We start from the raw sequence: 19,145 nt of genomic DNA on the forward strand, positions 1-19,145 counted from the left end.
GGGCTGAATAATTAAGCGTATACAATATAAGTGTGCGAGAAAGTGCCTTTGTAGCGGAATACTGCTGTTGCCTTGGCGGACGGCAAAAGCTTTGGGATAGTGGCCGCATGACGGAACTGCGCTAGCATGCAGATTTTGAAAAGTAGATGCACATGATTTTTCAGCTCGCAATGTTTGATCATCTGGCTTTGAAGGGATTGCTCATCAATGCATGTGATGCACAGACAGTAACTGGCATTATGAATGAAAGCGCTCCATGTTAGCTTATAATAGGAGAGCGTCACCTGCATTGGGGAGGGTGGTTCGGTTCAGGCAAGATGCATTCCTTTGTGACCAGCTATAAAAATACGGGCAAGCAATTTTATGGACCTTGTTGCGTGCGATCGTCACATGATGTGCTCGCGACTGGCGCCTATTCTTTCTTCGTGCCCCTGACATGGAACGCAGCCACGCTATGTGTCCCAGCGCGAGTTCAGAGCACCTACATGCGTGTTCGCTGTAACAATGTCCCGTCATCCATGTCTGTAAACGTTTTCTCTCTCTGAGACTTGGTTAATGCGAATGGTGGTGATAACGTCTTTTTCGTTCCTACTAAGCAAGCATTCGTTTTAAGCGGGATCGTTATAGACCGTTGCAGTAATGGCTCCGAGGGCTGTAGTGGTCGCCTAGGGCGTTAGCACGGTGGTAGCAGCAGTGGAACCGCGGTTTCCAACAGTCCAGATAGGAGCCGTTTTGACAGCTCCCTCACCTGATGCAAAGGTCTATAACTGGCCTTGATAGTACTTTTGACTTTTGCTATAACAAGTCATTCTGTGAACTAATCGGAACATTTTAGACCTTTTTAAATTGTTGTGCTTTAAATGTCATCTATAGCTGTGTTCTAATGTTCCCTTCTACCCCCTGATACTTGCAAGGGTGCTGTTGGTATCTGAAAAAATAGATATACAGGAATGCACACTGAGGCGATATGAGATTGAGCTATACCATAAAATGCAGAAGCATTCATCTCAAAAACAATTTTCTGCATTCATTTCACCTGCCTGGCTTGGAATGGTTCTACAGTTTCAAAAGGATTCAAAATATAAGCTCCAGCCATTCGTGGCACCTTGTATATCTCCGCAACAACTGCAACCAATTATAAGTTAGATGTGCAAATGGAAACATGCTGTGACTAAAGGGTAAAGATCAGGGGTGAATTTATGGGAGACTCAGAAGGGAGAGTCCTATTTGCATAATGCATTTCTGGAACTTTCTGCGTGGACAAAATAAAGTTTTTTCATGTCTTTCCTATAAGAAATTGTTTGCTCGAGAGGAGGCTGCCCCCCTAAATCCACCACTGGTAAAAATATTGTACACACAGTACTCTGTATTGTTGTGTCACAAAACTTGATACTATATGCAGGCTGTGGTAATTCTCACGGTGCAAAATGTTTTAAGAGCTCGTGATATTTGCAGCGAAAGAATGCACAGTTCTGTTTAAAGAACAAAGAATTGTTGCATGTAGAGTGTTGATTATAGAGCAACTGCCACCAGCGGTGAATAATTTGTGCTTTGCAAGTGACGACTGTATTCCAAATGGAATGGTTACTGTGAAATGGTAAGCTCAGTCTTTAACAGTCTTTTTTCAGATTTGCATGAAAATTGTTTGAGGTGCAAGGTTGGTATATGTTGTCAGCGCAGCAGTCTTACCTTTTTGTTGTCATTGTAGCTATATTTATTCAGAATCCAATCTTATTTTTACTCAGCAAATGGTATGTATGTATTGTTCTGACAACATATATGTATGTATGCATACAGTTTGCATGAACTATATGCATGGAATTACAAGAAGTGACACTACAGCAAAGAAAAAAAAGCAACACAGGGCAACTATGAAAAAATTTATTTGTGGCACATCTCCAAAGCACGATCAGATTACCATTGTTGTGCAAGTCTAGGGCCATCAAAATCGCAATTTTTGTGAGGATTCTCATAGTGAAAACAAATACAAAAAGCTTTATAGGCATTGCATAATGTAGAAAACCGTTTCGGAATGTGATCCCTATGGGCAATGAAGCAGAATTTATCTTTGAGAACCGCACAACCTGTGCAAAGGGGTCTAAAAAGTCTTGTGCACTAGCTACTCGAGCAAGTATTCAGCCATCATGTGCATGAACTGAACTAACCGCAAGCACTGAATGCACTGACATACAAGTCCAGTTTTGCTGCAGTGGAGTACAAAAATCTTGCATGCTGTGGAGGCTTTATGCCATGTCCATTTCCGTGAGCATGGACATCCACTAGAGGTTCCATGAATATTTTAACTGCAGCACGCTAACGAGCAAGAGGTTTACCAGCTTTAGTCTACCACAACAGCTTTTACATGGCTGAAACCCAATATTTTGAAATCCAGTCTTCTGAATTTCTTGCTTCCAAAACAGGCTACAATTTTCTAACTACTAAGCCATTGAGTTTAATGTTTTTATGCACTCAAGTTTATCTTAATAAATGACTGTTGAAACCAGTTATACAAATGCTTCTCACAAAAAGGTGTGAAAAAAAAAAAAAAGATTCATGCCCCGCAAAAGCCAAAAAGATAAGTACTAAACACAACTTTATTTCCCATGTCAAGCTATGTCAGATTTATAAATTTCTGCATAACAGCACAGTAGGTTCACTTCTAGTTTCTGACAAGAGCTTTACAAGGTTAATGATCCCACATGATGTTGGCTATGGGGATTACATAAGTGCTGATGCCAGCATGGATGCAGACTTGAGAGTCTAGGCTCCGGCACGACAAATTGTAGACGAGAACAGCATAAAGACCATTTCCAGCAATTGTCAGATAATGGTATGAATACTCCTGAAGATCCTGCACGAGAGTCTAACTAGATGATTGATGCAACTGATATCCTATTGTGGTTTGCTGATGTCCAAGAGAAAAGCAAGGAGACTGCGAGTACCATAGTAATGCACAAGAACTGTGTAACACTGCTGGCGAGAAAGTGACATTCAAAGAAAGACGCAGACCTTTTTGTTAGGACAAATCTTTCACCCACTTGGAAGATTGTGTTGTTAATTTTATGGATGAATTATGGTCCCAGTGAACTTTGAAACAATGAGCTCCTCCTGTTGACATGTATCCAGTACTTGAGACACAGACTCGAAGCAAGCTTGCGCAGGCTCTCCAATAAAAAGCATCGCAGCCTATTCTGATGCCTGCCCTTTTTACTCCTTTGGCAGACCAGAGCTGCTCGGGTGCAGTGTTATGCACAAATGATAGGGAACACAAAGTTCAATTGTGCTTCAGCAGATTAGACAACACATGCCACTGAACAGTAGTTACTTATCAGATTAGGTGCAATGTAGTCATGCTCAGTGGGATAGCGTGAATTGCTGCAGTGGTAATGAAGAGAGATAACTTGGCAGCAAATGTTTCACTAGGATTAAAACGGTCTTTGAATTTGAGTCATACTTACTAGGGCTATCTCCTCACCTTATGTTCAGCCTGTTTATTGGCACAGCGACATCCAATGTCCACACTGATGCTGAATGCATCACTATGCCTCTGCTGTGTACTTCGGAGATTCTTGTCGAGAATGGCATGCACTGCTCACAAAGTTGCGACAAACTATTCAGTTGCATTTCTTGCAGCATGGTGCAAACCAGATACCGTGTCTGTCAATAGCTGCTCTGCTAACAGGGTAAGTGACACAGACGCATACATTTCCAATTTCAAGTCGCATCATCTGTCACAAAGTTCCTAAGTGCAAACTGGTGTTTAAGGGGAAGACAACTTAGGTGCAATCCCCAATGCCTCTTCATTCAAATAAACTACCTTCCCACAAATCACACAGTGCTGCCTGTAAAAATGGCTGCATTTTCTAGTGTGGGATGTACTCTTTCCTTTGTTTTCACAGTGCTAGCTCATGCCACTCAGGAAATGTCATAGATAAAAAGGAAACCAGCCCTCTGCTACATTTTCAGGCCAAGCACTGTTTTGTTCAAGCGTGTTCCACATGTCTACACCTCTTCACACATGCAGCAGCAGTCGAAACCAAAGAACCAGACCACTCATATTTCATTTACAGAAAAAAAAAATCTGGACGTGATGCAAGGTCCGGCCGTTTTTCAACACCACACGGACAGCAGCGTTCAGTTAGCTGTCCAAGTTATCAGAGTTGAGAGATTGCAGGAACTGGGAGATGGCAACTTGGAAAGATTCAGCAAATGACTGCATGAGTCGTCTTCGCTCATCTTCAAGGAGAGCCTTTTGCTGTGAAGACTGCCTGAGCAGGGCCTCCTGTACAGCTAGTGTTATGTCTTCCTTGGTAAGTGAGTGGGCAGCAGAGCTGGAGCCATTTGGTTCGAGAGCAACCTCTGTGCGCCCACCAAGATTTGACAGTCTTGAGTACAGTCTGTCTAGGGAAGCTTCCATACTGGACAACCGGTCTTCAACACTCGATCCATGATGATGCACACCGTGGCTCGTGTTAGCACCCGCTTCTTTGACAGCAGCAGCAGCAGCAGCAGCAGGCGCTAAGCCACTCTCCACACTGGCTTCCAGTCTTTCAGCGACAGACCTCGAAGCATGTTCAAGGGCCACCAATGTTTCACGGATCCCATGCAACTCGTTGAAGATGAGTTGAAAGTTGCGTTCGTTACGCGCTTCGCGTTCGCGCAAGTCGCGCAGCTGGTTTTCAAGGTCGCGGACGCGGCTCTCGCTCGCGGACAGGCGGCGCGTAAGCGCGGAGTTGGATTCCCGCAGGGCTGCCGCGTCCACGGCGTCGGGGCAGTTGTCTCGGCCACACGACGGTCGGGCACTGCGGCACAGTGCAGAGCTTCTCTGGACGTTTGCAGCCATGCTGGCCAAAGTGCCCGGTTGGTCGCCACCCCGGCGCGATGACGAACCAGCGTCGAGGGGCGATCCGCGCAGTGTCGGCCGCACTTCGGCGATGTGCTCGCGCGCCGCAGGCGACAGGGACGAGGACACTTGCATGGTGTGTCTCAGTTCAGATTCAGCAGCCATATCTGGAAGCGCGCCCCCGACTCGCTGGTGGGAGCTGGGGATAAAGTTGAGAAGGTTGACGTCGTCGCTCGGCGCACCTTCGCGGGCGTGGAGCGAAACGTCAGGCGGGTTGGGATTCCGCACGCGCGGGCCTGAAGGGTTGTCTCCCTGGCCTTCGGCATGCTGGAGAGAACCTTCGCTTCCCATGCTCCCCGTTCCCCCCGGACTGGTGCGGACTCTGATCAGATCCGGGAACGCGGCCCACGGAGACGGTGCTGGGTGTGCCGCGGCGCCGCCGACGGCCCCTTCGAACTCTCCGAATTCGTTGTCGTCGCTGTCCGCGATATGTGGACTGTTTGCGGCGTCCGTCGAGTCTCGTCGAGACATCCTGATTCCAGTTAACGGCACCTTGCCTTCGTCGACTGCTGTGAGGGGCGGCCGCTGTAACAAACAGGGCCAGTAGCACGTCGACAGTTGATTACGCAGTTTTGAACTCCAGTTTCCAGAGCGCGTGCTGCCGAAGTTAATGCTTGCGGGGCGGTCAGAGAGCTTTCAGAGAAAACTTCGTCCAGTGGTTCATTGACCGTTTTCACGCAGACGTTCTCGAAGTACCGGTGCAGTCATTACATAAGGGGGCCGCAGCCGATTTCTTGCATAGCACACACCTCAATCAACGCACTACCTTCCCTCAGCTTTTGCGGCTTCTATCGGCTTCAGTAGCTTCAGTTCTTCAGTGGTGAAAAGATACTTTGGCCGGGGCCCTCAAACGAAGTACGTACACGTGTGTCTGCCTTCATACAATAGCTGCAAATAGCGCTATCTCCAACGCATTCAGACAACGACTCCAATGTTTGAATGCGTTCAAGTACAACCACCGGAGTGTACTGGTACTGAAACAAAAATATTGCAGTGCCGATCGCAGCGCCTACAAACGGTGGTGGAGGTTTTTTTTTTTTTTTTAACGGAGCCGCGCTGCTGCAGCCTGCTGTATTACCGGGTGCGCGAAGTTGAGGAGTTGTGAACTCGTGTTGTTGGTTCTAAGTACATAAAATGAGTGCAAGTTGACACATTTCCTTGTTGCGTTCTGCCAGGGTAAATCTCAGCATGGTCATGAGAGTTCCAGGTGAGATATTCCTTATGTGGTGTCACGGTAGCCGGCTGTTGCTCGTTCGAATCACAGGCAACTAAGCCTAACGCAGTAGAGCAATCGTTCTTTTTTGCGCTCATTCCGGACGATTGTGCAGTTTTTTAGGATTTTCAAGGTACACATTTGCGCAGGGAAGATAGCCTAAATAATACAAATAATGTTGGTGTCTTTAGGAAATCGCTGTCCTTGCTGATTTCCGTCTGAATTGCCTGCCGGCTGCTCTACCCGTATGATTGATTTGAGCTCTGACTGCTTAATTTTAGAGCAGTTGAAACAATCGAGCCACTCGTAGTGATCATAAGCCGCTCAGCGAGGCGCCTACTACTTGACTTACACGTAGGCGAGCAGTGATTTCGAGTCCTGCGATGTGCCATTTTCAGCTGTCAAGCTTCATTCATCCGCACTGTCCTGATTAACCTCATGGTGATTAGCTCCACACAGCATGGCCAGCTGGTACCCAGGCCCGAAATACTGCTGCAGCTTTCGACATTGTCAGGGCCGTGCACATTTCGGATTTGAAGTCTTGCCGCTATGTTGTCTCGAAACAAGTGTGCACGGTGCGCGAGGGCGCTCGGCTCTGCGCTTTCTTTTTCTTTTTTAAAGTTAAGCAGTAATTTTTAAACGTTCTGCGCTGCGTCCACTTTCCCAGGTTATTTGCTATCGTTTTTATACTGCCCCGATTGTTTTGCTCAATAGATGGGTCCGACAACGATGTGTGTGATGGTGTAGCCGCTGGGCATATCCATACGCATGTATAAAATATGACACATATATATCTGTATTTTTACCTAAATGCAGTTACTTTGTGACCTCGCACCTAAGTTATTTTTGATCGTCATGAGTCTCATCCAAGATCACATGGGGCGCGTCTGCAAAACTGCACATTCAAGTAATCCTCAAAAAGTGTCTAAGGAAGTGAAAGAGGCCAGGCGAGGAAAAAAAAAATACACGCAAATGAAGTCCCGGTCTTCGAGCTCTGCATAGGTTGAGGTGCGACAGATGTGCATCGTCGAGATGAAGAGGGCCAGATATATATATAGCTGCCCTCCCCTCTTCTGCAGCCAAAGCGCGGCAGAGATAACACCTTTGACAGATTGCGTCTCGCTTATGCACCGGGTGAGTTGGTGGCAAGAGCAAAATCTGGGCTATTTGTGTGGCCCCAAGTAAAGCCTCCCCACTGGTGAGTTGCGCCAGGCTGTGCCACCCACGGCCACGTCACCACGGTTCTGTTAGTGGGCGCAGCGCACACAGTGTGGCAAGACGTGGCCTGCCAATTCACTGCCGGCTGTGGTTTCCGAAGACTGCATTGACAAAGCACCACTTGCTTGCTGGGTTGCAAGTTGTGACAAGGCTTGCTTCCGTTTCTGCCAGTGTTTCTTGCACTTCCTGCTTAAGCCGGGAGTAAGTTGACCTTATTGCAGTTTTTACAGTAACTATTTATAGTTTTGTGGCTTCCTGGTGATATTGCTATTTTTTATTGCTTTGATGGTCGTGCTGGATTGCCGACTTCAAGAAATTACTGCAAACGGGGGCATCTGCGTGGTGACGTCGTTAGCTGCAGTGGCTTTTGCGGGTTTCTTTGGCAGTGCATTACTTTCCCTGGTTGCGGTTCACAAGGTGTATGTTGGGCATAGGTTGGAGTCAGGGCCGTTTCAATTTCTGTGTTGCATGTGTTGCTTCCGTTTACATCTCGAACAGGGGGTAAGTTGGACCTACTACGTTTCTCCTGCAACTAATCCCAGCTTTGTGGCTTTCTGTTGGCGACTTCTGCGACGACAGGTTGCATGAGAAAAATGCTGACTTGGTTGTATCTCTTTGCCAAAAGTGACCAGGCTGCCCAGTTTGCTTCTCACCCAGCAAGCTATAAATCACTGTGAGGTAAGGAGAACCCTTTTCCTCACCTTCCAATGCCTTTTGGTTTTGGTTTTTGGGGAGGCAATAGGGGCTCCACTGTATGAGGGAGAAGCAAACTGTGCAGCCTCGTTACTTTTAGCAAAGACTGTACTACTGGGGACAAAAGTCTCTGGGACGCGAGTTCTAGGAAAAACGTTTATTGCAGCTCCACCTCGCTACCTAGTCACCTCATATTGTGAAGAGGGGAAGAAGCGTAACACAAATCAAATTCTTGAAGAGGCTGCAGTGCTTACAATACTGAGTTACAAGAATAAAAAAAAGAGGCGGCCTTTAATGCCTTTATACAATATCAGGCGACTGGGTAGTGAGATAGAGCTACACTAAACGTTTTGCTAGATCTCACGTCCCGGAAACTTTTGTCCCCAGTAGTACATGCCTAGTGATAGCTGTGTACTTGTACTTATGTGCCAATGGCATGTCATTGCATGTGTGCATCTATGTATAGCTGACAAGTTAAAGTGTGTACCTTAATTAGAGCAAGCCCTTCCTGCTTAATTTTGATTTAGGATACATTTGGCTTCTCACCTAGAGCCAAGCAAGCAGTACCAGTGATGTTTGTGTAGCTTGTATTGCTGCTTATTAGCAAGTCGTGCATTCATTGAGCGCTGCATTGCAGTGAGGCGACTTGTTTGCGAGTAATGCTTATGACACATTTTGAGAGATTGGGGCCCAGTGTGGCCTGGTTTTTCATTTTTTAATATAGAGGCTTTGACATGTTATCATGGGATGATCATTTCATTTAGCATAGTGCTTCTGTGTGTTGCAGCACATGTCGGATAACCCCATGTTTAGTAAATGAGCAAAGGGAACACTTGGTGAAGGCTTTCATTACTGGAATTTCCCTTGAATTGAACATTACTGCGTGGACAACCGACAAACAAATGAACCTATTACCATCCAAAGCTGTTAGATCGATGCCCGCGGGAGGCAGGGCCACCTTATCAAAGGCACTGAAATGACAGCCCCTGGCTTTTAACAGCTTTTTATATATAGGCCTTCTGGGATGGGCTGCTATCAATGTTTGATACTTTTCTAACAGATGGTAGCAGCGGTTGCACTTTTTCAAAGTTTTTTGCTTGCATTTATTGAAATTTTAGTAGCCTGTTTCCTGGCATACAGGCTTATAGCCAAGGGTTGGACTTTTCTATCTTATTTTCTGGGAATTGGGCGATTTTTTTTTCGTTTTTATTTCAGAACTCTGGTTTCGTACTGAACGATGGCTGTGATGTGTAATTGATGTCTAGGTCACGTGAGATGCAAAAAAGAGAGCAATATAACTGCTGATGCATCGTTTGTTATGATTCTAGCTATTAAAGCAGGCTGGTTTAAGTGCTGTAGTGAGTTGAAACTAGGTAGCAGCGCTTATATTGCCGTATTTTTTTTTTTTGTGCATCACATGACCTAAACATCAGCAACATGAGAGTAGAAAATTCAATTATATATTATTTAGTGGTTGTAGATAAAAACAACATGGTGATCCATGTTTTCTAATGTTTAACCTGTCATTTGAAAGAAGAAAACGTGCATTAAAATTAGGTGTCTATAGCCCTTTAACCGACACACGCAGATGCCTGACACGCAAGTTGCGGCGTGTTTGAAAAAGTCGCAGAGAAGGGCTCGCCAACTTTCGAGCGTGATTGTGGGCTCTCTGCTGCTTGCAGAAGTGTATTGTTTGGCTCAGGTCTTCTTGACAGCAAAGTCTATCCTATCTATTGAGCGAGTTTATTATGTTCGAAAGTAAGTTGCTTCAGGGCCTTTTTAAAAGCGTTTCTTGTTACCAAAAGAAGAAACTAATCACATGACGAAATTATAAGCACATATTACACCCAATGTTGCTCTTGGGTGAAGATGCACTTGTTTAGTTGTTTAGAGAGAGCAGATGTTTTAATAAAAACAAACTATCGATTTGATTAATCATAGTCAATTTATTACAACAAACACTTTAACCACAGCTCAGCCACCTTCTCATTCGTGAGAAGAATGCTGAGGTTTTAATTTGTCGGGAGCCTTGAGATCCTTGCCCAGACAAGGATGGTCGTTGAGGTTGCGCGATCCTCTTTAAAGCTTGTACTATTAGCCATTTTTAAATATTTTCTGTTTCCTTTTTTACCACTAGGTAGTACGAACTAACTTTTTAGGCCCTCTGCACCACCGATGTTTTTTCGCATTTTTATAAAATTCCACAGCAAACAATTTTCCTATACCTTGAGCTTGGGGCATGATGGCCTTAGATGCTTGTGCGCCATTAAACCCAACACAACACAAACTATAAGTGCAATAATTTTGATACCTCTGGCCTCTTCAATGCAATCAAACGTTAAAATGCTGATTTCATTTACTGGTATGATTGGTTAGACGAGTAATACAACGCTGTGCGGGCCATGGGCTATGGTTTTTTAACTGCTGTTTCATTTAAAAGTTGTTTCCCACTATATATCAAAAGAAGCATTCATTGTATGCAGCCAGCACTTGGAAATAAAAATTGGTTAATGCGTTAAAGAGGTAGAGACACCAAATTTTTTTCTTTTGAAATCGAGTAAGACATCAGTAAAGATGAATCCTTATCTGGAATCAGCCTGTGCACAGTAAGTAAATCGAATTGAATTTCTTCGCCATAGCGACATGTTTCAGCAGCTGAAAAATACCTGTAGCATCTTAAATATCATTGAGATCATGTGCGCTACAGAAAAACTGCAGTGTAGCAGGCATTTGGTCACTTGCTGCCACTTTGGTGTCTGGGTGGTGGTTAACTCTTCTATTTCGCCTATAAACAGGGGACCAGTCAAGGGACTGGTTGCGCTGGCTTAGAGGCAGCCAGACTGTCTAGGGCAGACCATGTAAAAGTTGGAACTGATTAAATCAATAAAGCAGTCAGTGTATTGCAGGTTTTCTATTCCTCACACAGCACCTGTGATATTAACAATCACCATTTGAGTGCTGAAACTGAAACTGCACGAGAAAAGTAATTATGAACTGTTTAATAGCTGTTAGCAAATTTCATGTGAGGGATTGATTTTGTTAATGTCATGCACATCATTCCAAAGAAAGAACAAAAACAAAACTTTGGTGCCTCCACCCCTCTCAAAACTGCAATGTTCGACTTCAGGCATGGCCTCAAGGCATGGTGTTAATACCTTGTAGCAGTGTTAGGCTTCAGCAGTAGTGTAAACACATGAAGTGTTTTCTCTGAAATGATTACGACTGCATGCATAAATGAGCAGTGGAGGCAGGTTGTGCAGCTGCCACTCGCTGCATGTCGTCCCACCCTTGGCATGTGCTGGCACTCCTGTGTATAGGCACCTACTTCATTTGGAGCCATTACAACGTAGTGTCATGTGCTTTTGTTACTGAATATTATTTTTATTTATGCACTAGGGAAAGATAATCCTTGCAGCCTAACAAGGTGCAACATATTTTTTGCAACTGCCAGGCCCTTACTTTTATTGTTGAGGAGAGCAGTTGTGCCTGGATTCTTAGTGATGGCATCACCAAGTGTTGCTTTGTAAGCATACACCTGTGGCGCTGTGTGTGGTCAAGGAAGCTTTTAAATTCGACCAGAGCAGCAACTACTGTTTAGCTGCCAATCTCACCCAATGTCTGTTCCTGCTGCCCAGCCTTCCCGCGTCCTCCGCGCCCGATGTTCCGAGGAGTGATGCCACCTCCACCGCCTCCAGGGCCTTACAGCCAGTTCCCACCTGGACCCCCGCGTTTCCCACCTGGGGGTGCACCCCCACGCGGTGTGTTTGGCCCCGGTAGGGACTGTATGCCCATGAGGCCGCCCATGCGAGTGTTTGGGCCACCGCCACCACCTCCGCCACCATTCCTGCGAGGCCCCGGCGCCATGCGTTCACGGCCACTTTTCCGGCCGCCCAAGTTCAGCCCATACCCAGCCGGAGGAGGCAAGGCCAAGAATGGCCACCCCAACGCTGGAAACAACACCAACTCTGTCAGTAGCAACCACAGTACCAGCACTGATGCTAGTGAAAAGAAACCTTCTGCAAATGGTGCGGATTCAGCGCAAGGCAAGTAGAGCATAGCGCGCGGTGGGCATGGGCTTAAGCCAGCTAAAGCTTGTTCATGTGGCCTAGCTTTGAGTGCTTCCTCTTCAAATGGAGTTAGTGCTTGATTTGTACAGTTGGGTAGTGGAAGTCATGCAAGGTGTCAGCTATACCTGAAATGGATATAGGGAACGAATTTACAGCCTCGTTCTGTTAGTTAGCCCGTGCACAAACAGCTGACGATGCAGTGCTTTGCCGACAAGTAAGATTTTAATGGAAAATGCAGTTTAATATCTAAGAGAGCACTGTATCTTTCATAATGAAAAGCCATCCACACATAGCAGCTTTCTGTGCCTTGCTTGATAATTGTTTGCCCAATTTTGAGATCACTACTGTCTTGTATCTCCTGTGTTTCAATTTTTGTTTCCTTGTGACCTACAAGGCCAGTGTTATTTATTGTTTTTTTTTTCATTAATATGTTCGTCGTAAGTACAGTGCTGTCATCCAGAACATGTTCTTTTCAAATTGTTTGTTTGTGCATTGGTTACCTGGCAGAATGAACCACCAACTAGTCCAGCTTGCCATTGTCATGAAGTTGACCTCTACTGATAGATCACCTCATTCCCTAATGTCAGACAAGCTACTTTTCAGAAAACGGAGCTTTAAACTGGGTGTTTGGCTTGAGATTTCCTGCAATTTTTTTAAATAGTATTTTTGAGTTAGAAGAGCATTTTTTTTTTTCGGTATAGCTTGGTCAGTGGTGTACCACATTAGCATAAAGCTAAGACATGCTAACTAGTAGGCTGGTTAACTGATCTTGACTAGTTACTAGAATTTCGAGAACACAGGTACCCTCGGTGCTATGGGCCCAATAGACTTTGACTATTTCGAGAAGTTGCATGCACTGGAGAGGTTGCTTTGCCTGCAAGCTTCTCTGAAGCGTGTGTGTTTGGCACGATGTTGCCAAACACACACGCCAAGCACGATGTTGGGCCACAAAGCTGAAGGTAGCCATGCTTTCGAAATTATAAAAACTGATATGAATATTACAATGGCGTCTCAATAATTTAGGAGACTAATAGTGATAGTTAAAAGGTTAACTATAAATTATTTGTTAACCAAACCTACTAGTTAGCTCTGTCCTAGCTTTATTCTGATACGTTACGCCGCTGACAGTGCTATGCCAAAAGGTGTGCTCTTCTAACTCGAGCGTAAATTGCTGGGCTAGTCTCAAACTCAAAAATCTTTTTTTAAACATTGATGAACATCTCAGCTAAACACCCGGTATAAGCTTGAGAAGGCCAGGATATGAAACTGGTACTGCTGCCACTACAGTCAAACCTGGATATAACGAAATTGAAAAAAGTTCGCAATTTTTCGTTATATCCAGGTTTTCGTTACATGCAGTTTTGGGTTAAGACTGGTAAGGATTATGCCAAAACGAAATAAAAATTCGACAGATATCAATTCAAGTGAACTCGCCATTCAAAGAATTTATTTAATAGAGAAAAACTGCGTAATTTTCGCTTGCTGTTTTTGCCCGATCGAAGCCACTACTCGGCGCTCCAAGGAAACTAAGGCATCCATGGCTGCTTCATCGTCCTGCGAGCCGACGAAATGGCGCAGAACGTCCACCGCGTCCATCAGTTCCCTCGCGGTGGGAACAGCACAAAACGTATCAGGCTCTGACGAACCGTCACCTTCAAGGCTATCTTTAACGGTTTCGACAAGTGCCGCATCAGTCATCTCTTCCGTAGCCACGGCGCCGTTGTCCACGAACAAAAAGTTGCACAGCTCGACACCGTCGGGCACCCCACCGTTCATGCGTAGTTCATCCCACGCTTCTGCGACCTCGGGTGGGCTTGAAGGTTCGTCTTCAGTGACTGTAGCTTGAATGGCCTTATTTACCTGAGCCTTGGCGAAGCAATTGGTGATCACTTGTGATCCGACCTCTTGCCACGACGCAGCAAGCATTTCGATTGCTTGGTAGATATCCACTTTTGTTGGCCATTCAAGGCGGATGTCCAGGAGCATCTTCTGTATCAATCGACGCCGGTAACAGCATTTAAAGCTGTTAATAACCCATTTGTCTAAGGGCTGTACCAGAGAAGTGCAGTTAGGTGGCAAATGCTGCAGCTCGACCTTAGAAAGCTGTAGGCCTTCCACATGGTGCGCGGAGCAGTTGTCAAGCAGCAAACAAATGCTGCGAACTTGTCGCTTGACATCTTGGTTGAGCTCCTTCAGCCAGTCGTAAAAAATTGCCCGCGACATCCAAGCTTTGGAGTTTGCCACATATTTTACTGGCATCCGCCCTGTTCCTTTAAAACATCCGGATCGGGCATTGCGGAAAATAACAAACAGGATTCGCTTGTCGCTGGCATCAGTGTTGGCGCAAAGCAAAACCGTCACGCGGAGTTTAATTTGCTTTCCACCGCGGCAGTCTTCTCCTTTCAGTGAGAACGTGCGGCTCGGTAACATTTAAAAAAACAGGGCCGTCTCATCAGCATTATAAATGTCGGCAGCTTCATAGTGGCTGAAAATGCCGGGAAGCTTCTTGGCCACCCACGAGGCAGCAGCATCGCTGTCTGCGGAGGCAGACTCGCCAGATACCACTTTTCCGACGACACCGTGCCGGCTTTTAAATCCTTGTAGCCAGCTGTTACTCGCTTTGAAGTCGTCGTGGCCCAGGATACAAGCAAAATCTATGGCTTTCTGCTGCGAAATCGCGCCACTTATGGGCACGTTTTGTGCTCGTCTGTCCAAAAACCATGCAAACACGGCGTTGTCCACATCAGCATACGTCGACGTCTTCAGTCTTTTCTTCTGGGCGCTTGTGCCCGACTCCATCGCACTGCGGATGCTTTGTTCTGCAGCAAGAATGGTTGACAGGGAGCTGGCTGGTATATTGAAGCGGGCAGCGACATCCTTCTTTTTTTTGCCGGCGGTAACCGCATTCAAAATCGAGAGCTTATCTTCAAGCAACAAAACTTTGCGTTTCCTCACAGCAGAACTCATCGTAACGAACCGACACCGTAAACACACACCAACACACACACGTCAACACGCTGACGAAGAAGGCTTACCATAACTGCGCCGCAACACCACGAAAAATTTGTCATAAGTGCCACCTAGTGTCAAGCTACAAAATGAAAGCTTAAAAGTTGCTACGCTTGCCACGGAGCGGCGATAGCGGCGCTCAACATCATCATCATCACTGAGGTCTGCTTGTTTGCTGCGATTGCAAGCGTTCTGCTCGCGGTCTACTTTACCTTTTAATATAAAAACTTACTTAAACAATATTCATTAAAGTTGCGCACTGCCCGGTCAAATTTCGGGCAAAACATTACAAGATACAGCTCGATGATCAGAGCCACGGATTCGTTACATCAAGGTCAACTGCCGCAACGAGTTCGTTACATGGAGGTCGCCTATACATGGGCTTCAATGGGGGATGTGCTGGGGAATTGAAAAATTTCGTAAAATCCAGGAATTCGTTACATAGAGGTTCGTTACATAGAGGTTCAACTGTAGTTACTTTCATACACAAAATTGCTGCGACATCAAGATCGATTTGTGTGCAGATCTCTGAGGGCAGGCTACACCATCATTCACTTAGAAATGTTTATGATGCAGTGCCTTTTGGTATTAACCCTTTCACTGCCACTCCAGAGATAACTCGGGTGACCACACATGCACACCCCCTTTACCCCCTGCTTCTCCGAGTAAACTCGTTTTGGCCTTGTAGCTCACTTCATGCCGGTCCCGATAATATTTGTGTAAAAAAAAACATGCAAGCATGTCGTGCCATCTGTGGAGAGGCTCCATAAATTTATAGAACTTGTAGGGTAAATTTTAAACAAAAGATGGAAGGCATGTTTCTACATCTGCATCGCTTAGTTTTTGTTTCAGCAGAGTAGCCATGACGAAGCAGCATGCCACGTGCATCCGCGCTTTGACGGACAAAGAAATTCAAGAACAGCTTATGTATTCGTACTCCGATGATAGTGACAACAAGGAAGCAGTCTGCCTAACTGCCTTGTCAGAGCAATGAGGAGCCCCTACCACCAAAAAATTCCTGCATCCCATTGTGTTACTAGCATAAAATTTCCAGGAAACTAACATGCAAAAAAAAAAAGCCCTGCAGGGAGTGTGCAGCGGGGAGTAAAAAACACTGCAATGAAAGGGTTAATATCAGGAGCTTGAATTGGGTGGTGGGAAAAAAAATGTTCCCTTTTTAGATCCAAATTTATCAGCAGACGTTAAGCCCATCTTTTGCTGCCTGACTATTATCAGCATAGCCACAAAAAGCCAAAAAATCACTTTTGCTTATAAGAAAAATTGGATAGAGTTGACCTCATCTGCAAGGCAATAGTTAATGGGCTTGCTGGAATAGAATGCAAACAAAGATCTCCATAATCTTCTAGTTCTCAGTCATTATTGGAGGGCACAAGCTGAGAGAAGGAACTTCATATATTTTTCTCTCTCTCTCTTCCAACGTTAAACAAAGTAGCACACAGACTCAAATCGCTGGATGGTATCGCATTGTCACTCGTTCATCATCATTTTCCACATGTTGTAATAAAACGGGACTGTTCGAATCAAGTAAACCTGTTTCCATCATACAGTGTGTCTGCCAATTTTGAACACTCTTAATTCTGACTGACGCTTTGATGCTTTGCCACTGTCAATGCCCAGTGTTTTCAAGGTTGAATTATGGGGAGTCAACTGTATTGTATCCTCGTGCCGGCCAAGTACAGCAGTGCATATGAAATAAAGCTAAAGCAGTGATTTTGTAAGACACCTTGTATTAGGCAAGTTGTATTGGTTAAATCGGTTAATTAACCATGGCACATGCTAAAAATATGCCTTTGGGCTGTCACTGAGTACCAAACAAAATCCTCATAGTGTGGTGATTTTTGGAAAGGTACTTTGTATAAAACCACCCTGCAAAAACAGGCTTTCATTTTACTTCAGGACCACAGTAACTAACCATAGGGTTTTAGTAGTGGCCAACATGCACTTTCTGTTACCACTGCTGATTATTCATTGAAATTTGTGTTCATTTTATGCAAAAGCTGTATCTTTGCAGTTGTGGTTTGTATTGCTCAGCCTGAAAAAATATCTGAAGTCTAATCAAAGAACCTTGCACTCGAATTCAGGGGTCCCACCTGTATAAAAACATATATATATATATATATATATATATATATATATATATATATATATATATATATATATATATATATATATATATATATATATATATATATATATATATATATATATAATTGCCTGTCAGTAAATAATTATTGATTGAAGTTTTGGCAGGATCTGTTCATAAAGTCTTGTAGCCTTGCTCTCTGGATGCTGTAGAGAAGGAGCGGGGGAGGGGGGGGGGATGGAAACATCAGGGTCTTGCTAATTAGTGTCTCTAGCGTTTGTAGGCTTGGTTATGTTGGCCGGTAAATGCTGGCTGGTCGAGCCGCCGTCACTGTGGCCTGGCGTGAAGCTCAGAAAAGCGCGACCGAAACTGAGCTGTGGGATTAATCTCGGAGACGCTGCCATTCATTCGTGGTCACGCCTTCTCCTTTAGCGAAAACTGTCATTGCTTGTTCTTAAGATGGCCAGCAGAACTCAGTCAAGCACTTGCCTCAGCACCATGTAAAACTCGGCGGCACAGGTGAACACACGCGTTAGCAAAAGCACAAAGAAAAACGAGGCAGCATGGCTGCCGAGACCTCCTGTACCACCTTACCCTTAAAAAAAATGGTGGAAGTCACATGGTTTGTTGTTCCATTGTCAACATACCCACACTCAGCTTCGTGTGTAAGAGTGATGATGATGGTAATGAGCAGAGGGATGCTGCCATAAATTGAATACCTCAGTTGTGTGTTCGGTGTTGTTAATCCGATGCAAGTTCATAATTGCGAGGTGCCTTTACTATGGGTGGCCAAATATGCACGGTACTCTGTAATGTTTGGTATTTTGAAATTGTTAGCAGCAGTTAGCAGAAATTGTTAGCAATTGTTATTTGAACATATAGGCATTCTGGTGGAAATTTTTGAAAAGTTATAAACCTGAAAAAAGTCGTTAATGTGGGGTTCTTAATGAAAATTCGCTGTACATTTAATGTGGGGTTCTTAATGAGAATTCGCTGTACTTGAAACTTTGATGTCTACATTGTGTCTGCAAGGGTGCCTATATTAGAGAACTTGTTGCAGGCACACCATGGCAGCATGGTGTTGGCTCTGGCCTTATGGTTCTTTAATGAAACGCCGCCATTGCCTCATGCAACCTGTGTGGGCACTTATGCGGACAACAGCAGTAGCTACTTGCTGTGAGGGAATTGTATCATGGGCGTAGCTCCCTAGTGTGATGCATAACATGGTTGGGCGGGAGGTCAGTCATCCTGCAGGGCGTGAGGAAAGTGAATTATTTTTTCGCTCTCGGTAGCCATGTCTTGATAGGTGTGAAGTTAAGTGCTCTTCAACACTGGAGCGTTGCATCATATGGAAGTGCTGCGGCAGGCTTTCTACTACAAATTTTTTACTATATACTGTTTTCTCTCCTGAACGTTAAAGGACCTCAGAAATGGGCTGTCAATCAAGTTGCGGTATGTCTGGCATGTTAAAAGGATGCTGCTTCACAAATATCCACCAGAAAGAATTTTTTTTAATGCTTTTTGTGGAAGATGAGTAATATGCAGTCAAAATTTGAACTTCCGCGTCTTCACCCCTATCCCTCTCCTCTTGTCAATTTTCGTACGCCAAAAACATCAGCGCTCCTCCGCTGGCCCCACCCACTCGGCCCCACCCTTACCTAAGCTGGCTGCCAGCGCATGCGAGGTGGCTGCGGCCGTAGTAGCTGCAAGAATAAGGCGCAGTGAAACAATGATAACCCCGGGCTGCTGATGGCACTTGCAAGACATGACATCGTGTGCCAGGTTTCGCACGAAAGGCCGACACCGCGCGTTGCTGCGAGGTGCAGAAGCAAGAATTTTTTAAAATGTATCGTAAATTTCCCCCTCGCTTTTCAGGTCTTGCACGCATCATGAGCGCTCGGTGGCTTGTGCTTTACATAGTGCAGGCGTTTTAAAGCG

General features: G+C 45.1%; 2 protein-coding genes across 5 annotated transcripts in view; one reads left to right on the forward strand and one right to left on the reverse strand.

The window, feature by feature from the left end:
- Positions 1-1,865: 1,865 nt before the first annotated feature.
- Positions 1,866-5,867, reverse strand: LOC144120757 (uncharacterized). Its single transcript, XM_077653431.1, has one exon. The coding sequence runs from the start codon at positions 5,372-5,374 to the stop codon at positions 4,139-4,141; it is 1,236 nt and encodes a 411-aa protein (XP_077509557.1). The 5' UTR covers positions 5,375-5,867; the 3' UTR covers positions 1,866-4,138.
- An 87-nt stretch (positions 5,868-5,954) lies between these two features.
- The window catches only part of LOC144120756 (uncharacterized), a 37,406-nt gene continuing 24,215 nt past the window's right edge, over positions 5,955-19,145 (forward strand). The window contains exons 1-2 of one of the 4 annotated variants that reach the window (XM_077653427.1): positions 5,955-6,110; positions 11,663-12,074. In XM_077653427.1, the coding sequence (XP_077509553.1) occupies positions 6,092-6,110; positions 11,663-12,074 (431 nt within the window). In that variant the 5' untranslated portion in view covers positions 5,955-6,091. Of the gene's footprint in view, positions 6,111-7,449; positions 7,536-7,886; positions 8,013-11,662; positions 12,075-19,145 lie in introns of those variants that run through there. The other 3 variants (XM_077653428.1, XM_077653430.1, XM_077653429.1) reach the window with 3 other exon arrangements.

The sequence above is a fragment of the Amblyomma americanum genome, chromosome 2 (genome assembly GCF_052857255.1).
Source record: "Amblyomma americanum isolate KBUSLIRL-KWMA chromosome 2, ASM5285725v1, whole genome shotgun sequence".
In the NCBI taxonomy this organism is placed as follows: domain Eukaryota; kingdom Metazoa; phylum Arthropoda; class Arachnida; order Ixodida; family Ixodidae; genus Amblyomma; species Amblyomma americanum.